We start from the raw sequence: 22,809 nt of genomic DNA, 5'->3' as shown, positions 1-22,809 counted from the left end.
ATTATATATTCATTTTTTAATAGATAATACATGTATATATTTTAAAAATTTAAAAAGTACATAGATATATATAAAAAATTTTGAAAGTACATAGAGTGAAAAGCAAATCTATGAGTCACCGTAATTCTGTCTTATTGTTCCTTAGAAGTAGCCACTGTTTCCTCCCAGGGGTAGTTAATATATCTGTATCTACTTAAATATTTGTTCTTGTAGAAAAGCCCAGCTAACCCTAAATGGCAGCATACTTTACTATTTTCACCTGTGCATCTATTGAGGAGATGATAGCACATTTTAGATTTTAATGTGTCAAACACTGTTTTAAGCACTTGTCTTATACTGGGTTAAGTGCAGGCAGCAACCCAGGAGGTAAATGTAAATATTGTTCCTATCCACTTTATCTAGATGAGGAAAATGAGGCACAGAGAAGTGGAATAAAAACCAAAATACAGTCCCAGGCAGTCTGGCCTTTCCATGTGCTTTACTACAGCTGTGCTTTCTGCCTTTATATGTTTGGTTGATCATATGAAATTGCAGTTTTTGTGGGTCAGAAATGACCAATTAGCAATTTTATATGGTTCAACCTAATAAATAGAGTGGCCTGTATTTTTAAAACAACTGCATAGAACTCCACATGCAGATGGCCATGATTTTTTTTTTTTTTTTTTTTTTTTTTTTTTTTTTTTTTTTTTTTTTTTTTTTTTTTTTAGTTAAGCGTTGTGGCCTGTGTGGGGCTTGAACACATGATCCCAAGGTCAAGAGTCTCCTGCTCCTACTGACTGAGTCAGCCAAGCACCCCACATAAATTTTAAATTCTTCCCCTTGGTTGATACTTAGGCTGTTCCCAAGTTTGATTTTACAAACAAGATCTTTCTGCTTTTGGGAGTTTTCACATGTACAAGAGGAATTGCGTCAAAGAAAATAGACATTAAAATTTTTTTTTAATGTTTATTTGAGAGGGAGAGAGACAGACAGAGTGTAAGCAGGGAGGGGCCGAGAGAGAGAGAGAGGGAGACACAGAATCCGACACAGGCTCCAGGCTGACAGCTCAGAGCCTGACGTGGGGCTCCTACTCACAAACTCTGAGATCATAACCTGAGTCAAAGTTGGACCCTTACCTGATTGAGTCACCCTGGTGCCCCAAAGGGTATAGACATTTAAAAATAAAACTTCCAGAAATTGCTTTCCACAGATGATACAAGTTTGCATTTTTAGCTGTTGTGTGTGAGGCTGTAGGAAAGCATGTGCAAGTTTCCCTGCACCCCGTTGATGGGTACATTTGAGGTGTATACATGTTTGGTAATGTGTTCACCTGCATGGGATCCTGGCATTAATTAGTGGAGATAATTCTGAGCTCTGTCCAATGTTAGATTATATTAATCTAGATTTTGGGACTTCATAGCCTTGCTTAATTGTGTTTCTAGAGGCACTACTGGGTAACTTCCCTGGTTACTCTGTGCTGTATAAGTTAAGGTACGTTCATGCATTTGTTTCAACCAGCTCTTTAAAAATTATTATTAGGTACGTTTTTTTAAAATATAGCTTGAGGGGCGCCTGGGTGGCTTAGTCGGTTAAGCGTCCGACTTTCGCTTAGGTCATGATCTCGCAGTTCGTGGNAACCTTTAATCTTGAGGTTTGAAGTTACGGGTTTATATGCTTATATACCTATAAAACTAAAAGGAAAAAAAAACATTACAAATTTATAAAATTTACTTAAACAAATTGTAATAAATAAAATTCTGAGAAAGACAACTGATGAGGAAGGTAGTGAGAAAATGACCTGTATATTAAAACAAGAAATTCAGTAGTGAAAAAAGTTTTTTTAACCAGTTACATGTTGATTTCCTCAGAAGAGGTATAGACATCACATTTCATTTGATTTTGAATCGAAACTACAGATGAGGACTTCACGGTGTAAACACAGTTTGGATGTTAATTATCAGTTGAATTGCAAGATTCTCTTCACCTGAACTCTTTAGCCTTGCTTTCTGTCCGTCCAGCAGCGGGGTCCTTAGCTGCAGCCTTGCGCACGTTACTTTGTCTTCATTGTGCGCCTCTATGTGTTTGCCTAGATGTCTGCTAGGTTCTGAGTGCGTAGAAAGTATTCCTGTGAGGGGATAGTCCAACATTTTCTGAGTTTAAAATTCTCTTGTAGAATCCTCCTTCAAATGCCCAGGATTTTTATGTTTTATAGATCATTTTCGAGATTTAAAAAATTGCATCTTGTTTTACTTTTTCTAACGTCTGTATATTCCATTTATCCAGAAGTGTGCACTAAACATATTTTTGGCTCCCAGGCTTTCAGTTTTCCCTTGTCTTCCCCTTCCAGATTTGAAGGATTCCTACTCAACGACTGTCTCATTGTTTATGATCCTATCCAAATTGGCTGTGGCTGCAGATTCAGGCTAATGACTAGTTGGTGGTTTAGTTTCTTCAAGCATGCTCTTCCACTCCTTAAGATGGTTGATCTTATTATATATGTAGATTCTTATTTGGCCCTTCCCTATTTATTTATGATTCTTGTCATTTTATTAAATACAGCTTGGAGTTACTAATTCACATTGGTGAGCAGAATGAGGCAAAAATGATCATTTTCCTTTTTATTGTGCTACTCTTTTTACCTTTCATTAGTTAAGGAATACTTTCAGGGGCACCTGGGTGGCTCAGTTGGTTAAGAATCCAGCTCTTGATTTTGGCTCAGGTCCTGATCTCGTGGTTCATGAGATTGAACCCCAAGTCAGGCTCTGTGCTGATCATAGGGAGCCTGCTTGGGATTTTCTCTCTCCTCTCTGCCTCTACCCTGCTTGTGCTCTGTCTCTCTCTCTCATAATAAATAAATCAGTCAACAAGATTTTCTATTTCTTTGTGTCTTCTTCAATTTCTTTCATAAGCTTTCTATAGTTTTCAGTATACAGATCTTTTACCTCCTTGGTTAGTTTTATTCCTAGGTATCTTATGGTCTTTGGTGCTATTGTAAATGGGAATAATTTCCTTGATTTCTCTTTCTGCTGCTTCATTATTAGTGTACAGAAATGCAACTTGATTTCTGTACATTCATTTTATATCCTGTGATTTTACTGAATTCACACTTTAGTTCTAGAAGCTTTTTGTTGGAGTCTTTTGGGTTTTCTGTCTAGAGTATAATCCAGTGAAGAAATGGGTGGAAGACATGAATAGACACTTTTCCAAAGAAGAAATCCAGACAGCTAATAGACACATGAAAAGATGCTCAGTATCATTCATCATCAGAGAAATGCAAATCAAAACTACAATGAGATCCCACCTTACACCTGTGAGAATGGCTAAAATTAATAACTCAGGAAGCAACAGATATTGTCCAGGATGTAGAGAAAGAGGAACCCTTTTGCATTGTTGGTGGGAATGCAAACTGGTGTAGCCACTCTGGAAAACAATATGGACGTTCCTCTAAAACCTAAAGATAGAATTATCCTGTGATCCAGCAATTGCAGCACTAGGTATTTATTCAGAGGATACACGAGTACTACTTTGAAGGGGCATCTGCTCCCCAGTGTTTATAGCAGTGCTGTCAACAATAGCCAAAGTATGAAAGAGCCCAAATGTCCATTGACTGATGATTGGATAAAGAAGATCGATCTATCTATACACACACACACACACACACACACACACACACAAATACTATTTGGTGACCAAAAAGAATGAAATCTTGCCATTTGTAACAATTTGGATGGAACTGGAGGGTATTATGCTAAGTGAAATAAGTCAGAGAAAGACAAATACCATGTAATTTCACTCATGTGGAATGTAAGAAACGACAGATGATCATAAGGAAAGGGAAGGAAAAATGAAATAAAAACAGGGAGGCAAATCCTTAGAGACTCAAATGCAGAGAACAGGGTTGCTGGAGGGGAGGAGAGTGGGCTAAATGGGGGATGAGCGGTAAGGTGGGCACTTGTTGGGATGAGCTTATGTATTTCTGTGAGAGAGAGAGAGAGAGAGAGAGAGAGGCCATGAGCAGGGGAGGGTCAGAGAGAGAGACACACACACACAGAATCTGAAATAGGCTCCAAGCTGTGAGCTAGCTGTCAGCACAGGGACCGACGTGGGGCTCGAACCCACGAACCATGAGATCATGACCTGAGCCAAAGCTGGATGCTTAACCCACTGAGCCACCCAGGTGTCCCGAAAAAAATTTTTAAAGAAAAGATAATAAAGTATCCTTTCAAACCGGATTTCTTTTACCAAGTTTATTATGGTGTGTATTTATCCCATCTGCCTCTGGATACATATAGCGTTTAGAGTTTATTTAATATTTCCTCACAGAACCTAACAAGATAAAAGGCATTGGTTGTCATTGTTTCTTGATTTGAAATGTTAGTTTGAGATTTTCAGGTAAAATCAGGTTTTGGATCATCTTAGGATGTTGTGTAGTTATGGTTTCCCATTGTTTATACTAATTAGATGCCGTTTCATAGTTGGAAGGGGGAATGGGGCGAAGCAACATGCAATTTTATCTGTTTTATCCTTTTTCTTTTGTTCTTTTGTTTTGTTTTGTTTTGTTTTCGACAGAGAAACTTTTCCATGTCTGTTAACAGTGCTGCTGTCCTGCGGTTGACAGGACGAGGAGGCGGAGGAACAGTGGTGGGGGCTCCTAGAGGTCGAAGTTCCTCAAGAGGGCGAGGTGAGCTCCCGCGTGGAAGACACTGGAGGAAAAGGAGAGAGAAGTCACTCTAAGCATATTTTATTACTTGAGTTTTAAAAGACTGCTTTTTTGACATTAACTATGTGCTAAGTGTCCTGAATGTTTATTTTCTGAATCATTTCTCAGTGTATCTCCTCCACACACACAGCCCCTGCCCCCCTCCCGATTTGGAGCAGAGGAGGGTAATTCTTGAGTGTGAGGGATTCTAGATGGTCCTGGTTAACTGGCACATCCTCATCCACATTCCTCATCCCCAGGGAGCCGTGCACTTGAGCCATAGCTCCTTGCAGTGCCTGGGCTGCCGGAGCAGCGGCAAAGTTCCTGCTGGCCTCCGTGACACACGGTCTTCGTGAGGCTGTGTGCGAGGAGTGTCCCCATTCAGACAGAAGCCTAGTACAAGCTCTCTGTCTTGTCAGTGCTAGGGCTGTTTCAGAGGGTAGAGCAAATAGTTAGGCAGCAGTCAACTTATTTAACCTACAGTTTTGTAGATTTGTGTCTCAGAAGAATTATTCTGTTGATACTACTTTCGGCTTCCGGTTTTGTTTTCATTGATTTTCTGCAACAGAAAGCCATTTTGAATGTTTGTAGTATAAGTATTCAGCATTTACCTCTTAAGTTGGTTAAATCATCGCAATAGTCTGGACATACCTTGTAATGTTTTGAAGAAGTGCTTCAGAAGTGGAAGAATTGTGTATCTACAAAGCCAGAGGCCATTGTTTCCGCATACCACCCCACCCAGGGTGGTGTGATCAACGGTGAGGAATATCTGAATTCTTTTTTCTTAAAGTGCCTTATGAATAGAATAATTTATACCCAGTCTTTATATAGAGGCCATGTTAGGTTCTGCACTCCTGTGAAGAGGCTACTTTCAGTCCCATTCACAATGTGGGAATTCAGGGGCGTCTAGGTGGCACAGTCGGTTAAGCATCTGAGTTTTGATCTCAGCTCAGGTCGTGATCTTAACGTTTCATGAGTTTGAGCCTCACATTGGGCTCTGCCTGGAGCCTGCTTGGGATTCTGTCTCTCCTTCTCTCTGACCCTTCCTCACTTGTGCACTCTCTTTCTCAAAATAAATAAACTTAAAAAATTTTTAGGATGTAGGAGTGCAGATGTGGTGAATAATGATGGGGCAGCTAAAGCTCTCCTCCACTTGTAGGCTTTTCCTTCTGGATTTGTCAGTTTTTAGAACAGTAGTTTTTAACCTGAGGACTTGCAGTCGGATCCTGGGTGGTGAGATTTAGGCATCTGTGTGCTTCAAAAGCTCCACATACCATTCAGATTTCCACGTGTAATTCGGTTCTGTGGGTCCAGAATTCATCAGAGGGCTCTGTGTCGTGGCGGTGTAGTGCAGGGGTGATTTGGAGATGGCTCTGGACTAGTGCTTGGGTGTTCCCTGTGATTTTCTGTGGCGGGCTGGCAGCAGGGCGGGGTTGCACTCAAGTGGCTTTGTCTCCAGTGCTTTTTTGGGTAAGTCGTACAGAGACCCCCTTATTCAAGAAGCGTGGTGCACAAGCTGGCACTTTATGAGCCTCAAGTGATCACTAATTTTGTATGCTATAGATATCAAGCAGTCTCCCTCAATGCTCTTTAAAAAATTCCATATCTAGAAACAGCTGAAGGATTGGTAAATTTCTCCCTTCTTTCTGATTCTTTAAAGTGGAGGGTTATCCAATAGTGTCTATATTCAGAATTTAAACTGGACATGTGCAAAAGATAGATACTGTGAGAGAAGCAGTGACTCAACGTTGATGGGAACAAATGGTATGAAACTAGTCAAATGAATGAACTCACCTTGTGAAAAACAGTTCTAACAATGTTGTCCCAAATGTGATTTGTTTTCTAATGATTTCGTAAGACCATTAATCTGGTTTTGTTTTCTTTAGTTAGTACTTAATTTTAACTTGTTGGTTAAGTAATGATTATTAGGGCTTTTTTTTTTTTTTTTCCATGAGCAAAACTAACATTAGATTGTTATTTTGGCTCTTTTTAACTTGAGATTTTGGTGTGAAAATTGATTGACTTCTAAATATGATGAAATACACAAAAAAACATCAGTGGAAAAACTGTAAAATGTCATCTTTCTATTTTATCTGGTTAAGGTGTTCAGCAATATGACAAATCCACACAGCTGTCAGCCACTTGTCTTTATCATCAATAAAAGGAAGTAATATATTTTAATCCTGCAAAAGAGTTGGGTGAAATCTCAGACAACAGGACAGTCCTTTGAGTATTTAGCTGTGTGAGAGATTCATCGTGCTATGTGTACTGCTGCTTATGTGAGAATTGTATTTAGAGATGATTGCGGTCCTTATAAACTGGAAACCTCTAGAATCGGATTCCTTTTTTGTGTCTCCTTATAAAGCTTTAGTCTGATAAGGAGGACCAGTATCAGTGCTAGTACACTTGGCAGAAAATATTTTTGTCTGTGGTTTGCTTGTTTTTCTGGCAACCTGAAGGGTATTTTTCATATTTAGGTTTCTAAAATAAAATACTTTTTCAAGGTGCTTGGTACTTACTGGTTTACCTAAGAAAATTGTTCTCTTCAAAAGAGGGTGCTTTCACCCCCAAAATCATCATTGTAGGAGATCACCCCCATTTTACATAACACTTGGCATTATACTGTTTAAGGATTTTAAATAAAATGCCTACTTTTGCAGTATCTCTTCAAAAACAGGGTTTCCCAACCTCTGGGCTGGTGTTCACTGGTATCTGTTATTGTAAGGATATTACTAATGAGTAATTATGTTATTATAAAGGACTGGGAATCTGTACGTGCATCAGGCATTGTCTAAAGACTAAATTATATTATTGTACACATTTGATACTGTATTTCAATTAACGTGCATCTTTTTTGATTAATAGAATGCAGATTTATTTTTTTTTAAAAATGTATACATTTCCTAAAGAGAGAGGTACTGAAACTGGGGAGTCAACTTTAACTTCATATAAAGTTAGATTGACAAAACTGGGAGGTAACTTTAGGATTATTATAATTTAAGCCTAGTTTTCACCTCCATGTTACAGAGGAAGAAATAGGTTACTTAGACTACTTATGAGGGTACCCATTGTTCTTAAGAGTACCCATATACAATTTTGTGCGTTTCATAATAAGGATGCATAAAAGTACAAGTATATTCTGAGTCAGGTTTTGAATTATTATAAGCAGAAAGAAATCCTATGTGGATATTTAAAATAATTATTTAACTCACTTGTATTTAGCTTTGGAATGCATTCTTTTGTTCGTAATTCATCATCATTTTGCTTTGGGTGCTTTTACTCTGTTAAAAAAGTGAGCTACGGATGATGACTAAGATTTTATCTAAGTAAAAGTACAGCTCCAAACTCCCCACCCTTTACCAGATTTCTGATCTGTGTGTTGGATACAAAGGGTGCATGTTAGTTTAGAAAACCTCACATTGTATAGAAGATATAATGCTAAAACGTTCATATTGCTTTCTGCCCCCAGAGCACCCATTGGATGTATATTCCTCCTGACCCTAACCATGCAGCCATATAATTTATAAAAGTGGAATTATTTTTATAAGTATTATTCTGTCACTCAACACAATAATGTAGATTTCTTTTTTTTTTTAATTTTTTTTAATGTTTTATTTATTTCTAGGAGAGAGAGAGAGAGAGAGAGCGTGAGCAGGGGAGGGTCAGAGAGAGAGAGAGACACAGAATCTGAAGCAGGCTCCAGGCTCTGAGCTGGCAGTCAGCACAGAGCCCGACGCGGGGCTCGAACCCACGAACCGCGAGATCATGACCTAAGCGAAAGTTGGACGCTTAACCGACTAAGCCACCCAGGCGCCCCAATGTAGATTTCTTTTAATGTCAGTGTTTTATCTTCTGTGGCTTCATGTTCTAGCAAATTATCAGAATTTATTTAGGTCATTTCTGGTATTTCAGATTGCAATGAACATCTACACATATATATTTTATATATATTTATATATATATATGTGTATTTGCATGTTTGTGTATTTCTATTAGGATAAACTGTGGTTAGAATCATTGAGTCAGATTTTGATAGATCTGACCCAATTGACTTCAGTGAAGACAAGTTTACATTTGAACATTTAGAACCTCTCAGTCTCTGCATACAGAACATTCTTCATTAGCTCTGTGGTACAAATTTAGTCCTGATGTTTTTCTTCCTTGAAGACTTGAGCAAAGGGGAAAGAGTGCTTTTGTTACTGTGGAATATCCTTTAAGGAGTTAGTTTCCAAAATTGATAGAGTTGGCCCTATTAAAGTATCCTTTCTTTGGCGTTAGATAAATTATTTTAACATTTGTGCTTTGCCTTTGTATATTTTATCTGCTCTCTTCTGAAGCTCTCCAAATCCTTCATTTTTGTTGAAAATAATCCAATAAAAGGTCCAATTTATAGTAATAGTTTACTGATCTTCTTAGAATTTTACTATTAAACTTTTTATTAAAGAACTTAATGTTGACACTCTTTCTTATTCAGGACTGGGACTCTTCACACCTGGTTTCTAACTTGTTTCTTTCAATCTCCTGTGCTTAGCCTCCTCACTGCTGTTGTTGGTCTCTCAGGTAAAGACCGTCAGGCCTTAAATGTTTAAGTGTGGACTTCCTCTTTGTGTAGAGACAGGACTCAGAGATTAATCTTGGATGTTGAATATGTGCCAAATACTGACTTCTGAGTATCATTTTTTCTGTTTTCTTATTTTCAGGCAGAGGCAGAGGTGAATGTGGTTTCTACCAAAGAAGCTTTGATGAAGTAGAGGGTGTGTTTGGTCGAGGAGGTGGCAGGGAAATGCATAGGTCACAGAGCTGGGAGGAAAGGTAACTAAAGGGTCCAGATCTTAGTATAAAGGTTCTGCTTTCTCCAGAGGAAATGCTTTTTTGTATAGTTATAAGATCTCATTTAAAAATGCTTTTAATTATTGAGTATCAAGATGTATGTTAGAAAGTTTTAAATGATCCCTATTTAAAGGAAGAAGCATTCTAGATAAATAGGTTAATATGTTAGTACCAGCTTGGATATTTCATAGTCAGTCAGGTTTGCTATTTTATTAGTGTTCAGTGAGAGGCATTGACAATTGACATTACTTTTTGTTGCTGTTAGGCAAAGCATCTACTCTATTCTTTGTGACTTTATATGATGTCCGTTGATGAGCGAGGGCAGTTCCACAAAGTTGTATGTACAGACATGTCTACTGTGATAATGTTTACAATATAATTGGAAACAAGCCAAACAGCTTAATATCAGCATGGTTTCTTATGTAATGGTATATCCACACAATAGAATATTCTGTAAGCATTAAAAGTTAGGATGATTTTGAAAATATTCAATGATGTGGGAAAATACATGCTAAAAGTAGTACATAAAACTGTATAGAGTGTGTATCTAAAGTAAAGCATGTATCTAATTAAAAAATATCTAATTTTAAAAAAGAACATTTCTGGGTCAGTAGAAGCCAGCTTTTGTTAAGTGAGATAGTGGATATTTTTGTTTTATCTTTGTGCTTTTCTGTATTTTCCAAATGTTGGGCAATAACCGTTTATTTTTACAATTTGAAAAAGAAGGCAATGCTATTAAGGAAAGATAGAGCAGTGGTTGTCGTGTATGGGAAATATTAGTCTCAAGTACTGTTTGAAACTTATTTTATCTTTTCTAGAGGTGACAGACGTTTTGAAAAACCAGGACGAAAAGATGTAGGTAAGGCTTTCTTACTATTTTGAAGTGTTTTTGTCTGGACTTCCATGATAATTAGTTTCTAAAAGGCTCACGTGTAAGAATACATTTATTAAAAATTGACTCAGTTACCTGTGCCTGTCCAGTAGATGGGGTTGTAGCATTGCTTGCGTTTATAATTCTGTGGTTATTTGGTGGCTCTTGCACGAAACCAGGGGTGATGATTTACATGATTTAACTTTTTAAGTCTATGTGTTCTCTGCAAGGCATATATTCTTTATTAAGGCTGTCTTGTGAATGGAAATTTTAAGTTAGGAACCAATTTGTTAACTCCTTTTCTAATGTAGATATATCACACAGGGTGAGAAGAAATAGGGAAAAAGCTAGAATGCTTGTTTTTGTGTCAGAGAGCAAATTCTAAAACTATGAATGTTCTTACTTTAGTCTTTTATTATTGATCTGGACTTTTTGATGTATAATATTTGTTTTTTTCTTGTTTTGAGATGAGAATAGTCAAATTACATTATAGTTAAGATAGCCACTGATTTCAAAGGAACATCGTAAGAGAACAAGATTTCAGTCAGTGTTTGTGAGGAATTAATCATAGTTTATATTAGTAAAGAGTCTATAATGTTAAGATGGGCTTTTTTGACTGATTAAAGGTCCTGCCTTCCAAAGTGCCAATAGGTATTAAGGTCTGAGAGGCAAAATAAATGTCAATTTACAGTAACATTGGATTTATTTATTTATTTATTTATTTATTTGAGAGAATGCGCGCATGTGCACGTTTGAGTAGGGGAAGGTCAGGGAGCAGAGAGAGGGAGAGAGAGAATCCCAAGTGGGCTCCACTCTGTCAGCATGGAGCCTGATGCAGGGCTCAAACCCATGAATTGTGAGATCATGACATGAGCTGAAGTCGGATGCTTAACTAACTGAGCCACTCAGGCACCCTAACATTGGAGTTACGAAAATTACCTTGCAAGTTCTAAATTCTTGGAACTACCAGAAAAGTTCTCCAGAGCATGATTATATCTGAGAATAGAAAGCATTTGTCAGAAATCTATGTTAAATATGTAAATATCATTTACAGACCGATTTGCAGAGTTTTTAAAACACTGAATAGTCAATTTGGCATCACTGTTTTCATACCAATTCATTTTAACATATGAGTTACTTAAATTTCTCATTTATTAACATGGCATTGGAAATTGTCAATTGAATTTATATTAACGAAAAGCCATTAAATGAGTGTAGCACCAAGAAATCTGGAACAGACTGGGTACATAAGTTACTGCTAGCTGAATGGCTTTGTTTGTATTGTAGACTGTTGGATAAAAATTATTTTGGAGGATTTTTTGGGACCTCTGCTCCCATCCTTGTCTGATTTAATACTTTTGCCAGCGAGCCAGTGAATATGGAGAAACAAGGGGTAAAGAGTATAGGATTTTGAATCAGAAGGTCACTGGTAATCTAAGCTCAGATATTCAGTAGTCTCATAATAAGTGCAGGCAAGAATGCCTTACAGAATTTTTAGGATTAAGTAAGAGTATGTGGACTCCTTTTTGTTCAACAGTTATTGAATTCTGACTCCTATGATAGGCCTTCTGCTGTGTGCTGTATAAACATTCCTTTTCTTTGGATCACAGTGTTGATGTGTGAACAGATTTTCAGATCACTCAGTATTTAGAGGGGTTGCTGTAGAGTAGAGTAACTGGGACTTGAGATCAGAATTAAGATGTAACAAGAGACAAGATCTAATTATATGGAAGTTTAACAGCAGAAAATGTCAAGTCTCACAAAAACTCCAGAATTTAAGCTATGGAATAATGGTGTACTAGCAGCCTGTTCGGGAAAGGCACAGCCTTCTCAGCTGACTGCGGTCTCCGTGTTAACCAGCAGTGTGCCGAGCGCAGCATTTACTAGAACTGGAGTATCCTCTTGAAGCAGGCAGTAGGGACACCCGCCGTCTTTTATGTTGACACAGGACAGCTTAAACATTGTGTGCCGTACTGGCCACACCTGGAAGGGATCCATATATTGGAGTAGATTGGGTCATTTGAGGCCCTGTGGTGGGGAATGCATGAAGGAAATGGGGCTGTTTACACAGCAGACAAAACTGTGGGCAGGACGGTAGGGAGGAGTCTTTTTAGGGTTACTGTCTGCAAATATTTGCTTAACAATCGGAAAAGAGGAATTAAGCTCAATTTGTGTTAGTCTAAAGGGCAGGTTTAAGGCGGTGGATACTCAACACAGTTTCAATTAAAAAGATCTAATCTGGGTGTCTGAAAATGACTTGGGTTGCCTTGAAAAGGCAGTGTGTTCCCTGTTAATGACAGTAGCTTGATTTTAACTGTTTGACACAGTCATACTTTGGTGATTTGGATAGAGTGTAAAGTTCTTTTTCACCATTATTTGCCCAGTGTGTAATTTAACTAGTATATTAATTCAACCTGAGAAATTTCTCCAACCACTCTCTTTATTTTTTTAAATTTAAAAACATTTTTTAATGGTTTTTATTTATTTTTGAGACAGAGAGAGACACAGCATAAGTGGGGGTGGGGGGAGCAGAGAGAGAGGGAGACACAGAATCCGAAACAGACTCCAGGCTGTGATCTGTCAGCACAGAACCCGATGCAGGGCTCGAACCCATGAACTGCGAGATCATGACCTGAGCCGAAGTCAGACGCTTAACCAACTGAGCCACCCAGGCGCCCTGCAACCACTCTCCTTAAAAATACAGGTTTTTGGGGAGGCTGGGTGGCTCTGTTGGTCAAGTGACTGACTCTTGATTTTTGGGTCAGGTTATGATCTCACAGTTTCATGACTTTGAGCCCTGTGTTAGGCTCTGCGCTCACAGTGCAGCGCCTGTTTGGGATTCTCTCTCTCTTTTCTCTCTGCCCCTCTCCCTGCTCATGGGCACGCACTTGTTCTCTCTTTCTCAGAAAAACTTCTGCTTTTGTATCTTACATGCTTCAAGAATGGCAGTACTAAACTAGTTTGTTGGGGCAGGGTGATATACTGGTCGGTTGTGAGATGTTCTCTGACATCAAATTAAGATAATTTGAGTACTACGGATTTCAGAATGACTTGTTTTTAAAATTAGAGATGGTTTATATCACATGTTTTCTTCTTATATTGGAGAGAAATGGGTTCGGGGCAAGAATTGTACATAACCACCCTGAACACATCCATGGGGGAATGTGGAGGTAGAAAAAGGCCTATGATAGTTGAATTATAATTTCTATTTAGTAGGGATTGATTGTTGCAGAGAGGGAGATCAGTTCTGGTGATGATCTTATAGTATGATTCTCTGAGGTTGAAATTGAAAGATCATGAAATAAAAAGTGATCCCGTTGATACTAATAGATTCAGCTCAATATAATAACAGTTAGTGCATTTTGGTGTAAAATACTTTGAGATAGACATAGCAGCTTTTGGTTATTAGGCTGCTCCCTGCAGTAGGTATATGGGTTTGTACATGTATAAAAACTTGACCTTATAATTTTTAGTAACTGCTTGTCTGGTTTGTTGGGGTTGTCATGCTTATCTATATCAGTTTCCTAAAGGATTTTTAAAGTTAATTCAAATGTGGTCTCCTTAGTCATGAATCCAAGATACCTTCCCTGGGCTCCCAGGTGCCCCAGTTTAGTGGCTGTGCAGCCGGGAATCAGAGCTGCTGTTCCCGTCTCCCAGTATTATCCCCCTCTTTCCATTTGCATTCCCTTTTCCTAAAAGGATAATAGTATGTTGGCAGAAAACTTAATCCTTAATGTAGAAGCTGTGATTCACTGAAAGTAAGTGAAAGAATCATGAACAGTGCTTTCAGAAGCTTTAAGCCACCTAGACAGAAGTTTCTGATTTTCTGATTGCTTTTCTTAGTTGTCTACTTGTGAAACATTTATTAAATAGCATTAGTATACCAACACTTACTTTCGGGTGTGTGTAGGGGAAGTCACATCTAATTTTCAGAGGCAGAGCTCATGTGTACATTGTGTACTTTGAGAGCGGTATGACTTGAATGGAGAACATGCTGTGTCTGCAGGGAGCCTCATCCCAGATCTTGCTGACTCCCTTGTGTCACTTTGGGCAGCTTCACTTAACTGTTGGGAGTTGTAATCTGTGTAAGTGATGGAGAGCTCTTAGGAAAAAACATACCATGTAAATCTTTGATACTACTTTATTTTCGCAGGTTAGGTGAATCTTGTTACTTTATTGTAGAAATAAGAATTCCTGATGTCTATATGTGTTATGACAGTCCTGGGTTGGCGTAAAAACGTCTGTTGGTCTGGCTAGCATTTAAGGATGCCTAAAAGTTTCAAACAACAAAAGTTTACAGTAATTAAGTTTCTGTGTCCTTCACTTTTTTTTTTTTTTTTTTGCTGTCATCACTGTTCAACTTCAGAGCTCTTCTTTGTTTTTCCTTTTGGTCAAAGAGGAGAAAAATGTGACTGCTGCTTTGCCCTGCTCATCACAACTGATTACCTTTACTAGGCTAGTGTTTATTTCATGGGCTGATTCCTGGCTAGGTCATCACTAGTGGGGAGGGTTAATCTTCACTCTTCCTACTAAACCTGAATAAGGAGAATTTCAGAAAAGAAGAGCAGCCACAAATCTACTTGAAATCTGATGGGGTGACTTTTTTGGTTCTTGTTTACTTTGAAGACAGTTTCTTTTTTTTTAATCAAAATGAAGGGTATCCAGAGAATGGTTTTGAATTAAACTGGAGGTAAGGGAAGGGGTTTATCTAAGTGTATATTAAATAAAAATTGAAGCAGAGAGTATAATTTTCATGGAGTATTAGATTTGGTAAGAAATAATAGAGTTTATCTAGTCCAACCTCCTACTGGTGAATAAACACTCATTTTGTGTTTATAGAAAAAACTGTTTGAAGTTGGAAACAGGAATTTGGGTTTGAAAATACTTTGTTGCCTAATTGTTTTTTGCTTTATCTACTGGAGATTTTTTTCCTATTTGAATTATGTATAAGTAAACCTATAATTACAAAAACTTAAATAGCTTTGCATTTATGAGTTATTTAAGGTTGTGTTGTTTTATACCATTGAATAGATCATAGGTAAGAAGGAATGTTTTTACTTCAAAGAAGCCATTCAAATGAATAGTTGATTATGATTTTTAAATCACTGTTTGTTACACAGGGTAGCTTTATAGTAGATATAATTTTGCATCTCCTTGCAAAAATACCACCTTACAGGTTCCATTCAGGCTGGAGCTCTTACTTGATCTCATCACTTTCTGCCACAAACATGTGAACATGTGCATGTGTTTGGGTATAATGCTTAAATGCCTTTAGAGCTATGTATAAATCTCTCCTTGGTTGTTTGTCTTGTGAATTTTTGTTCTTATATGTTAAAGATTAAGGGGATAATACTTACTCCAGCTTTGTAGTATGAAGAACCAGAGGAGTGATCTTTGTTGTCTTGAAAAAATAACACTTTTTAAAGGATGTTCACTAAATTGTTGTCAAGTCATCATTCTACCCAGGGAGCTAGGTTTCAAACTAGACTGTTGCTTCAACTTGCAGAGGAGAGTGAGAGATTTGTCGTTGATCTTAGAGTTCGGCTGAGTTAAACTTTAGTGTCCCGTTTTCCGTTCATTAGTGGTATCATCCACATTATTATAAATTCATCAGCATTTCTGTATAAATATCTGTCATGTTGAGATGCATTGATTTTAGCAGATAACCACATATACAAATTGTAAGGTCGAGTGTTAAATTTCCATAATGTGTATTATTAGCTCAGCCATTTTTATGGGCATAGGCTTGTTACCATGATGTAATCAGAGAGATGTAATCAGCATTGAAAAAAAGAAAACGAGATATGATGAAGGAAAAGTAGCTGCATAATACATTAAAAAATAGGGTGGTATGGTTGCGCCTTATTCTGTCAGTCCTGTTTCAGAGATCTGAAAATTGTCCATGCTTTGTCCATTGATACGGATGTCCAGGTCAGTCCTGTTTGGGTTCTTGGAGACCAGAGGAGTTGGAAGTTCAGGAACAGTCTTGTCAAAATTTTCCATTTTGATTTGGTATTCACCTTTGGAACCCCGGGTCAGCAGAGATGCAAAACAGTGATGTAACATGATCTCGGAGGGTAGGTAGGATGTCCTCCTTTGGCATATTTCTCCAGTACCTTCCTGCATTGCTGAAAGGAACACAACTAATTCAAAGTGTGGAGGATTGTCATGCTGGAGCAGAGTAGCCAGAGGACTTGATGGTATAATGGAGTGATAGTAGGTTAGTGGAAAGATAAAGAATGGACATTCCTCAGAACTGATGCCATCAAGATGGAAGTCCACACTGGTCTGGAAGAGTTCGCCATTTTCTCTTTCCTGATACAGTACAGCGGAGACCCGGACACTGGTTAGAGGGCTAGGTCGAGTGTTGGCCACTTGGAAAATTAGATTAGGTTTGCCATCTATGTGAGCTACTACTGCTAAGTCTGTAAAGCGAATTGAGAAAGCTCGATTTTTTGGCCGGGCGATCTTCGCCACAAAGGCACCTAAATTAGAAATCATTGAATGTTTTTAGAATGAACACTTGAAATATCAATACCTTTTCTGAATGAGAAGGGTATATCAAATAGTTATACATTTCTTGATGCCATGCGTTCCAACTGAGTCAAGAGTTGATGAACACATTGTTAATTTGGGTAGTCTCATTTGCCTGAAGAATTTTTCAAAATGTACATACATCCTTATTTAAAAACTATGGTTTCAGAATGGTTAAGCAAAATTCATTTTGTTACAAAGAAATGTAACTTTGTCTTCTCATTTCTTATAAAATCAAAGAATGGTCATTCCCTACATTTCTGCCCCCATTAAAAAAAAAAGTAACAAGATTCACTTGTTTTTGGAATTCATTTGTGATTTCAAGTTAAAGTAGAAATTAGATTTAGAGTAGAATGATTTGGGGTGAGGGGGGTACCAGTAGGATGAGGGATAAACTGAGGAATTACTTAACTTTGAAACTTCTATTACCCACTCACCCCCTCCCACCCCCCTTACTAGAAGGCTTGTCTCTAAGGTGATTTCAGTGCACCTTTCACAATGCACTTCTGTGTGCCCCCAGGCTATAGGTCAGTGTTTCTTAACCACTTTGCCACTATGTGTTGGCAGGCTGGTGAAGTCTACGGACCTCCTTACAGAATTACGCTTTAAATGCATAAAAATAAAATACGTATAAAGGAAACCAAATGTACTGAAATCCAGTTGACCATTTAAAAAAATTATAGTACTACATGTGCTTTAATAATGCATTCAACAATAAAATTTAGTGGTGGGTTTAATAGTGTACTTTTAAAGTATTGTAGTGTGATATGAAAATGCTGATACTATTTTTTTGTTGTTGTTGCCTACATTTATAATGGAAGGAAATGGCAAATTTCAGTTAGAGGTTAGCGAAAAAAGATGCAAGTTTTTCCTAAGTTCTTTGATCCCCTAAATTTTATCTAATGACTGACCCAGTTTAAGTACCCTTGTAGAGAAGTTAAGTGATTTGTTACAGGTCGTAGAGCCGGTTGGCAGCACACTGGACTTTACTCCAGATCAACTTTCATATGGCACGGTTTATCATTGGGTAGTGTGTTAAAGCCAGGTTTTCTTTTTGGTTTGTTTTTTGATTTTTAAACTGTATGTATCACTTCTAAAAATGACACTAACCCTTCTTTATTAGAAGAAAGTCTTATGTATTAATCAGGTTTATAAGTAAAATATAATCGTTGTGGCCCTATTTCAAGTAAGTATGTGTATACTTGATCTCTGAATATAATGCTGACTACGGTACTCTGGGCTCACTGGTGAATGTTGAGTAAATGTTGAACAGACGAACTCTGTTTTTCTCCTCCTCAGAGGAGATTCTAACCCAGTAAAGAAAAAACCCCCACAAATTCCTCTGTTAGATAAAATGATTGTCAAAATATGCATTGAACATGCTTATTCACCTATTGAACAAAGAATTTAGCTTCTCTGAAAAATACCCTTTAGATCTTCTGTTAATTTTTTTTTTGGGGGGGGGGATATGATGTTGCTTGCAAGTTATGTCAGAATGATCCTTTTTTTTCTTAAAGAGTTCTAATAGGTAGAATTTAAGAGTCAGGTTTCTTATAATTTTACCTATCACTTGGGCCTAGACTGTCTTTTCAGTCGTAGAAATTACCTGCTGATAATGCAAATAAATGATTCTACAACACAATTATATATAACTGACTATCCCCTCTCCAGAACACCTGTAATTTTTTTTTTCTTTTTTAAGAACAAAAACAATTACCTGTGATAAAAGCCTCTAGCATGAGGCCTAGGAGCATTTGTATGGCAAGTAAGGCGATTGCACTTGGACAGTCACCACTGGGAAACATGGTACCATAGCCAATTGTGAGTTGTGTCTCCAGGGAGAAGGAGAACGCAGCTGTGAAACTGGTGATGTACTTCACACAGATAGTGTGGTTTTCAGGTGGGGCATCATGGTCTAGTTCCAGATCACCATTCATCTCCGCTAGAACATACCAGAGCACTGCAAAGACAAGCCAGTGGACAACAAAAGAAGCAGAAAAGACCAACATCATCCAGCGCCAGCGCATGTCCATTAGGATTCCCCAGGCATCTCGAAGATATGCAAGACCTCTTTGGGCACCATCCATTTGAAGTGTGCTGTGGCCGTCCTTGGTGACCATCCTCCGGTTCCGCTGAGTTAGGAGAGGAGCAATAACTTTGCAGTTACTCCCGTCCATCTCGGTCTGTAATTTTCTGAAACCAAGAATAAATTAGTAAGCTCTTAACTTCTTTATATCTAATATTAATGAATTTTGAGACCTCATTCACTTTGCCCTGTTTTTGGAATGCTTCCTTAGCTACTGGGCAGGCTTTCCCAGTCTGACAGCTCTTTCCTCTTCATGAAGGGGGCATTTACTGACTAAGCCATTCATATGCTATCTGATCAGGGATTGCCTTAGGATCTTATGGTTTCTTTGAATGGCTGTTAAAATCTTGTTTGGGTTCTAATACTTCCGAGTATATTTTAAGATCCCTGACGGTTGGGAATACAGTTTGTGCCTGGTCAGTGCCTCCTCTCTTGCACAAGTCCAGGCACAGAGTTGCTGTTGGTTTGACTAAATGTTATGTGTTAATATCTACTTTTCATAATTAATACTTTAAAATCTTGAGTAATTCATTATTAAGGGGAATAAGTTAAATATATATGTTCCTCTGTGCACATAACTAGAAATCATTTGAAGCATAGTGTTAAGCTGTCTGCAAATATTGGGAAACTGAACTCTGTTCTAGGACAGGTCTAAGCATTTAGAGACCCATAGTTGTGTTGTATACTTTTTCATTAGCCTGTGGAAGTTTTATGAATAGGCTTTGTTTTTGTCACTTTGTGGTTATTTTCATGGATTCTTTCCTTCTTGCCGCCCTCTGTATATTCTACATTCTGATTCAATTGTTGGGTGGGGAGAGAATTATTTTCTTGGTAAATAAGAAATTCCAGGTAGAGATTGCTAGATAGTGTCAGTTTTGAAAAATAAGTGAACCAGAAGAAAAAGCTTCAAGTGTAATGAACTAAAATAACCATTAAGGCAATGGCAATTTTTAAAAGATAATATAATTAGTTTTTAACTGTAAACAGTTAAATTGCAAATCAGTGTGTGTGCTTTTCTCTGTGTGGAGAAAAGAAAGCTGAGGTATGTTTTCTATGAGACAGCTCTTGTTTGTGTCAAAGGCATCTTAAGACGTTTATGTGGAGTCTGCCAGGAACAGAGTATGGATGGAAGCTTTGCATTTAACTCTGCCTAGCTGCTTCCCATAGAAGTAGGTGCCCTTGAGAGTACTGCATTTCCCCTTCTAACCTTTGAATGACAGTGATGCCTACGAAGAGGGCTAGAGGCGTTAGGAGCTAGGTTGTTGCTTGGGTTTGCTGGATCCTTCCTATGCCTGGGGACTTGGGAGCTGTGGAAACTGCCTTCCTGTGTTAATGGAATTGGACATTGGCCCCTGGATATATATTTTCCCTTCCCACCTTGAGGCTAACTTAACATTTATTGGTGATAGTAGAGACTCTCATGTATTTTCTTCAGATCTGAATTACTATTGAACATGGGGATAATCGTTAAAATTCATTTAGAGTGGATAGCCATTTTAGTTTCATATTATAAACTTTAAAAAACTCTTGGGTCATTAATGCTTTATAATTCATTAATCTAACAAGTGGTCATTATCATTTAGTGTATTTTTTTTCTCAGCATGGCTATTTAATGACTCATTTTGTTACATTCTTTAAATGTTTTAAGAGACCTTATCTCTGCCCTTTGACTGTAACAACAACAGAAACAGAATTTTCATAGGCGCTGTGCTAGATGATTTCATATTGCATTATCTTTAATTTTTTGGTATTAGCAAGGCAGACATTATTATCCCATTTTTTAGATGAGGTCGCCAAGGATCAGACAGATGAAAGAATATAGGCAGGTGGGGGCCTTAGATTATTTGTATTATCCATGTCTGGCTAACTTTACAGGGTAATTTTCTTACTATAAGAAGCTACTTAGAAAGTCTGGTGAAATAAAAACATTTCCCAAGATGATTGGCATTGTATTCACAAGACAGTGTTTGACAGCCAGATTTTTAGCACTTCTAGTAGATATTCTTCCTGTCCCTACAACTATCTGAAGTATCTGTCTTAAACTATTGTTAACTTCAGGACAGTTACTTAGGACAGTAACAATTAATAGTATTAGCAAGGATATATTGTTTATTTATTAAAAAAAATTTTTTTTAAAATTTTATTTCTGAGGGAGAGAAACAGCACGAGCAGGGGAGGGTCAGAGAGAGAGGGAGACACGGAATCCCAAACAGTCTCCAGGCTCTGAGCTAGCTGTCAGCACAGAACCCAACACGGGGCTCAAACCCATGAACCATGAGATCATGACCTGAGCCGAAGTCGGATGCTTAACCAACTGAGCCATCCAGGAGCCCCAAGGATATATTGTTTATTATGTGGCAGGAATCATACTAAACACTTTCATGTGTGTTAAGTCATGTGAAGCCAACAGGCAATGCCTGGCACAGAGTAACCTTTCAGTGTTAGTTGCTTTATTATTATTAATAATGTTTCTTAACTTTCACAGTAGTAAGTACCATTATAATTCCCATTTTACAGAAAAAGAAACTGTGGCATAATGAGATTCCTAGGATCACAGAGGTAGTAAGTGTTGGTGAATCTCACACCAAGTACAGAGTCCAGAGTTTTGAAGCTATATTGCTTCAAAAATAGACATTTTGATCCTGATTAGCCTTTGTGAGTAAGACTAGTTTAGAGTCGTTACAAAATATTTGGTCTTCAGGAATGCTTAGGTTCAACCCTGTGACTTTTAGGCAAGAAATTTATTTTCAGTTAAGGAAGACATCTTGTAAAATTTGAAGATTTGCACAGCTACAGTTATTACATAGGCTGATCTTTTGGATATTAGTAGATCAGTACAAATTAAAACAAAGTGTGGAGAGGAGACATTGCCAAATTTCTGTTTTGCTAGGGAGAAAGTAATTTTTAGAATATACCATCATAATTTTATGAAAGAAAAGGCATTTTGACACTTGAAGAGGAAGTAGGAGGATATAAGAATGGGTAGTTGTTGGCTGCCTTCAGAAAGGTGTGAACCACTGCATTGTCCTATATGGTTTCTTTTATTTTTTCTGTTTTTGAAGTAAAATTGGTATGTTACATTATATTAATTTCACCTTTCTCCCTTACTTCCTGCCTGTGTGAAAATGTCTGTCATGGGCCTTGTCCCCTTAGTGCTTATTCCACCTAGCGAACTGCTATCCTGCTGAATGCTACTAATTGTTTACAGTTTCACAGTAGTTTTTTGTTTTGTTTTTTGTTCTTTGTGGTTTTTTTTTTGTTTTTGTTTTTTGTTTTTTTTTTTGTGGGGAGGAGCTCCATGATTCTTGATTTTCAATCTACTTTATTAAGTTCTAAAACTCATCTAGGGATATAGCCTTTCTGTATACATACTGTTGCTAACAAAATTATTATTACTTGGGCTTTTTTGGGATTGTTACTTGTTACTTATAGCTTTATAGAAATTACTCTAGACTTCTGCAATTTCATTCTTTTCCTCTTGCAGTTAACTAATAAATACATGGAAAAATCTGAGAACAGGGATGTCAAAAGGCTACTATCAAACAACGAAGCATTCTGGTTTTTATATATAAACCCTTGCTTGAACTTGTTTAGATTGTGTTGGGAAGTGGAGTAGTTGAGAGAAGTAAGATTTTGATCTCCACTTAACAGATCGCCCCGAATAAGTCCATCTTTGGATTCATGTAAACAGTATGGCTTAGCATAGTAAGACAAGGTGGGGAATGCAGCCGACCATGCTCTGGCTCTGCTGGTTACATAGCTGTGTCAGCTCGGCAACCTACCCAATCCCCTTGGCTGGGCTTCCTTATA

General features: G+C 37.7%; 2 protein-coding genes across 8 annotated transcripts in view; one reads left to right on the top strand and one right to left on the bottom strand.

Moving 5' to 3' along the window:
* Positions 1-22,809, top strand: part of GIGYF2 (GRB10 interacting GYF protein 2) — a 137,248-nt gene that overhangs the window by 48,518 nt on the left and 65,921 nt on the right. For 6 of the 7 annotated variants that reach the window (XM_077757818.1, XM_077757826.1, XM_077757830.1 and 3 more), the window contains 3 exons: positions 4,549-4,660; positions 9,379-9,490; positions 10,327-10,367. In XM_077757818.1, coding sequence (XP_077613944.1) covers positions 4,549-4,660; positions 9,379-9,490; positions 10,327-10,367 — 265 coding nt within the window. The remainder of the gene's footprint in view (positions 1-4,548; positions 4,661-9,378; positions 9,491-10,326; positions 10,368-22,809) is intronic. The other variant, XM_077757844.1, reaches the window with a different exon arrangement.
* The window catches only part of KCNJ13 (potassium inwardly rectifying channel subfamily J member 13), an 8,826-nt gene continuing 2,258 nt past the window's right edge, over positions 16,242-22,809 (bottom strand). The window contains exons 2-3 of the mRNA XM_077757868.1: positions 18,631-19,106; positions 16,242-16,864 (exon numbers count right to left, since the gene is read on the bottom strand). Of these exons, the coding sequence (XP_077613994.1) occupies positions 16,242-16,864; positions 18,631-19,090 (1,083 nt within the window). The 5' untranslated portion in view covers positions 19,091-19,106. The remainder of the gene's footprint in view (positions 16,865-18,630; positions 19,107-22,809) is intronic.

This window comes from Crocuta crocuta, unplaced genomic scaffold (genome assembly GCF_008692635.1).
Source record: "Crocuta crocuta isolate KB4526 unplaced genomic scaffold, BGI_CrCroc_1.0 scaffold290, whole genome shotgun sequence".
Classification (NCBI taxonomy): domain Eukaryota; kingdom Metazoa; phylum Chordata; class Mammalia; order Carnivora; family Hyaenidae; genus Crocuta; species Crocuta crocuta.
The sequence above is the reverse complement of the archived record's forward strand: the minus strand, read 5'-3'. Positions and strand labels throughout refer to the sequence as shown.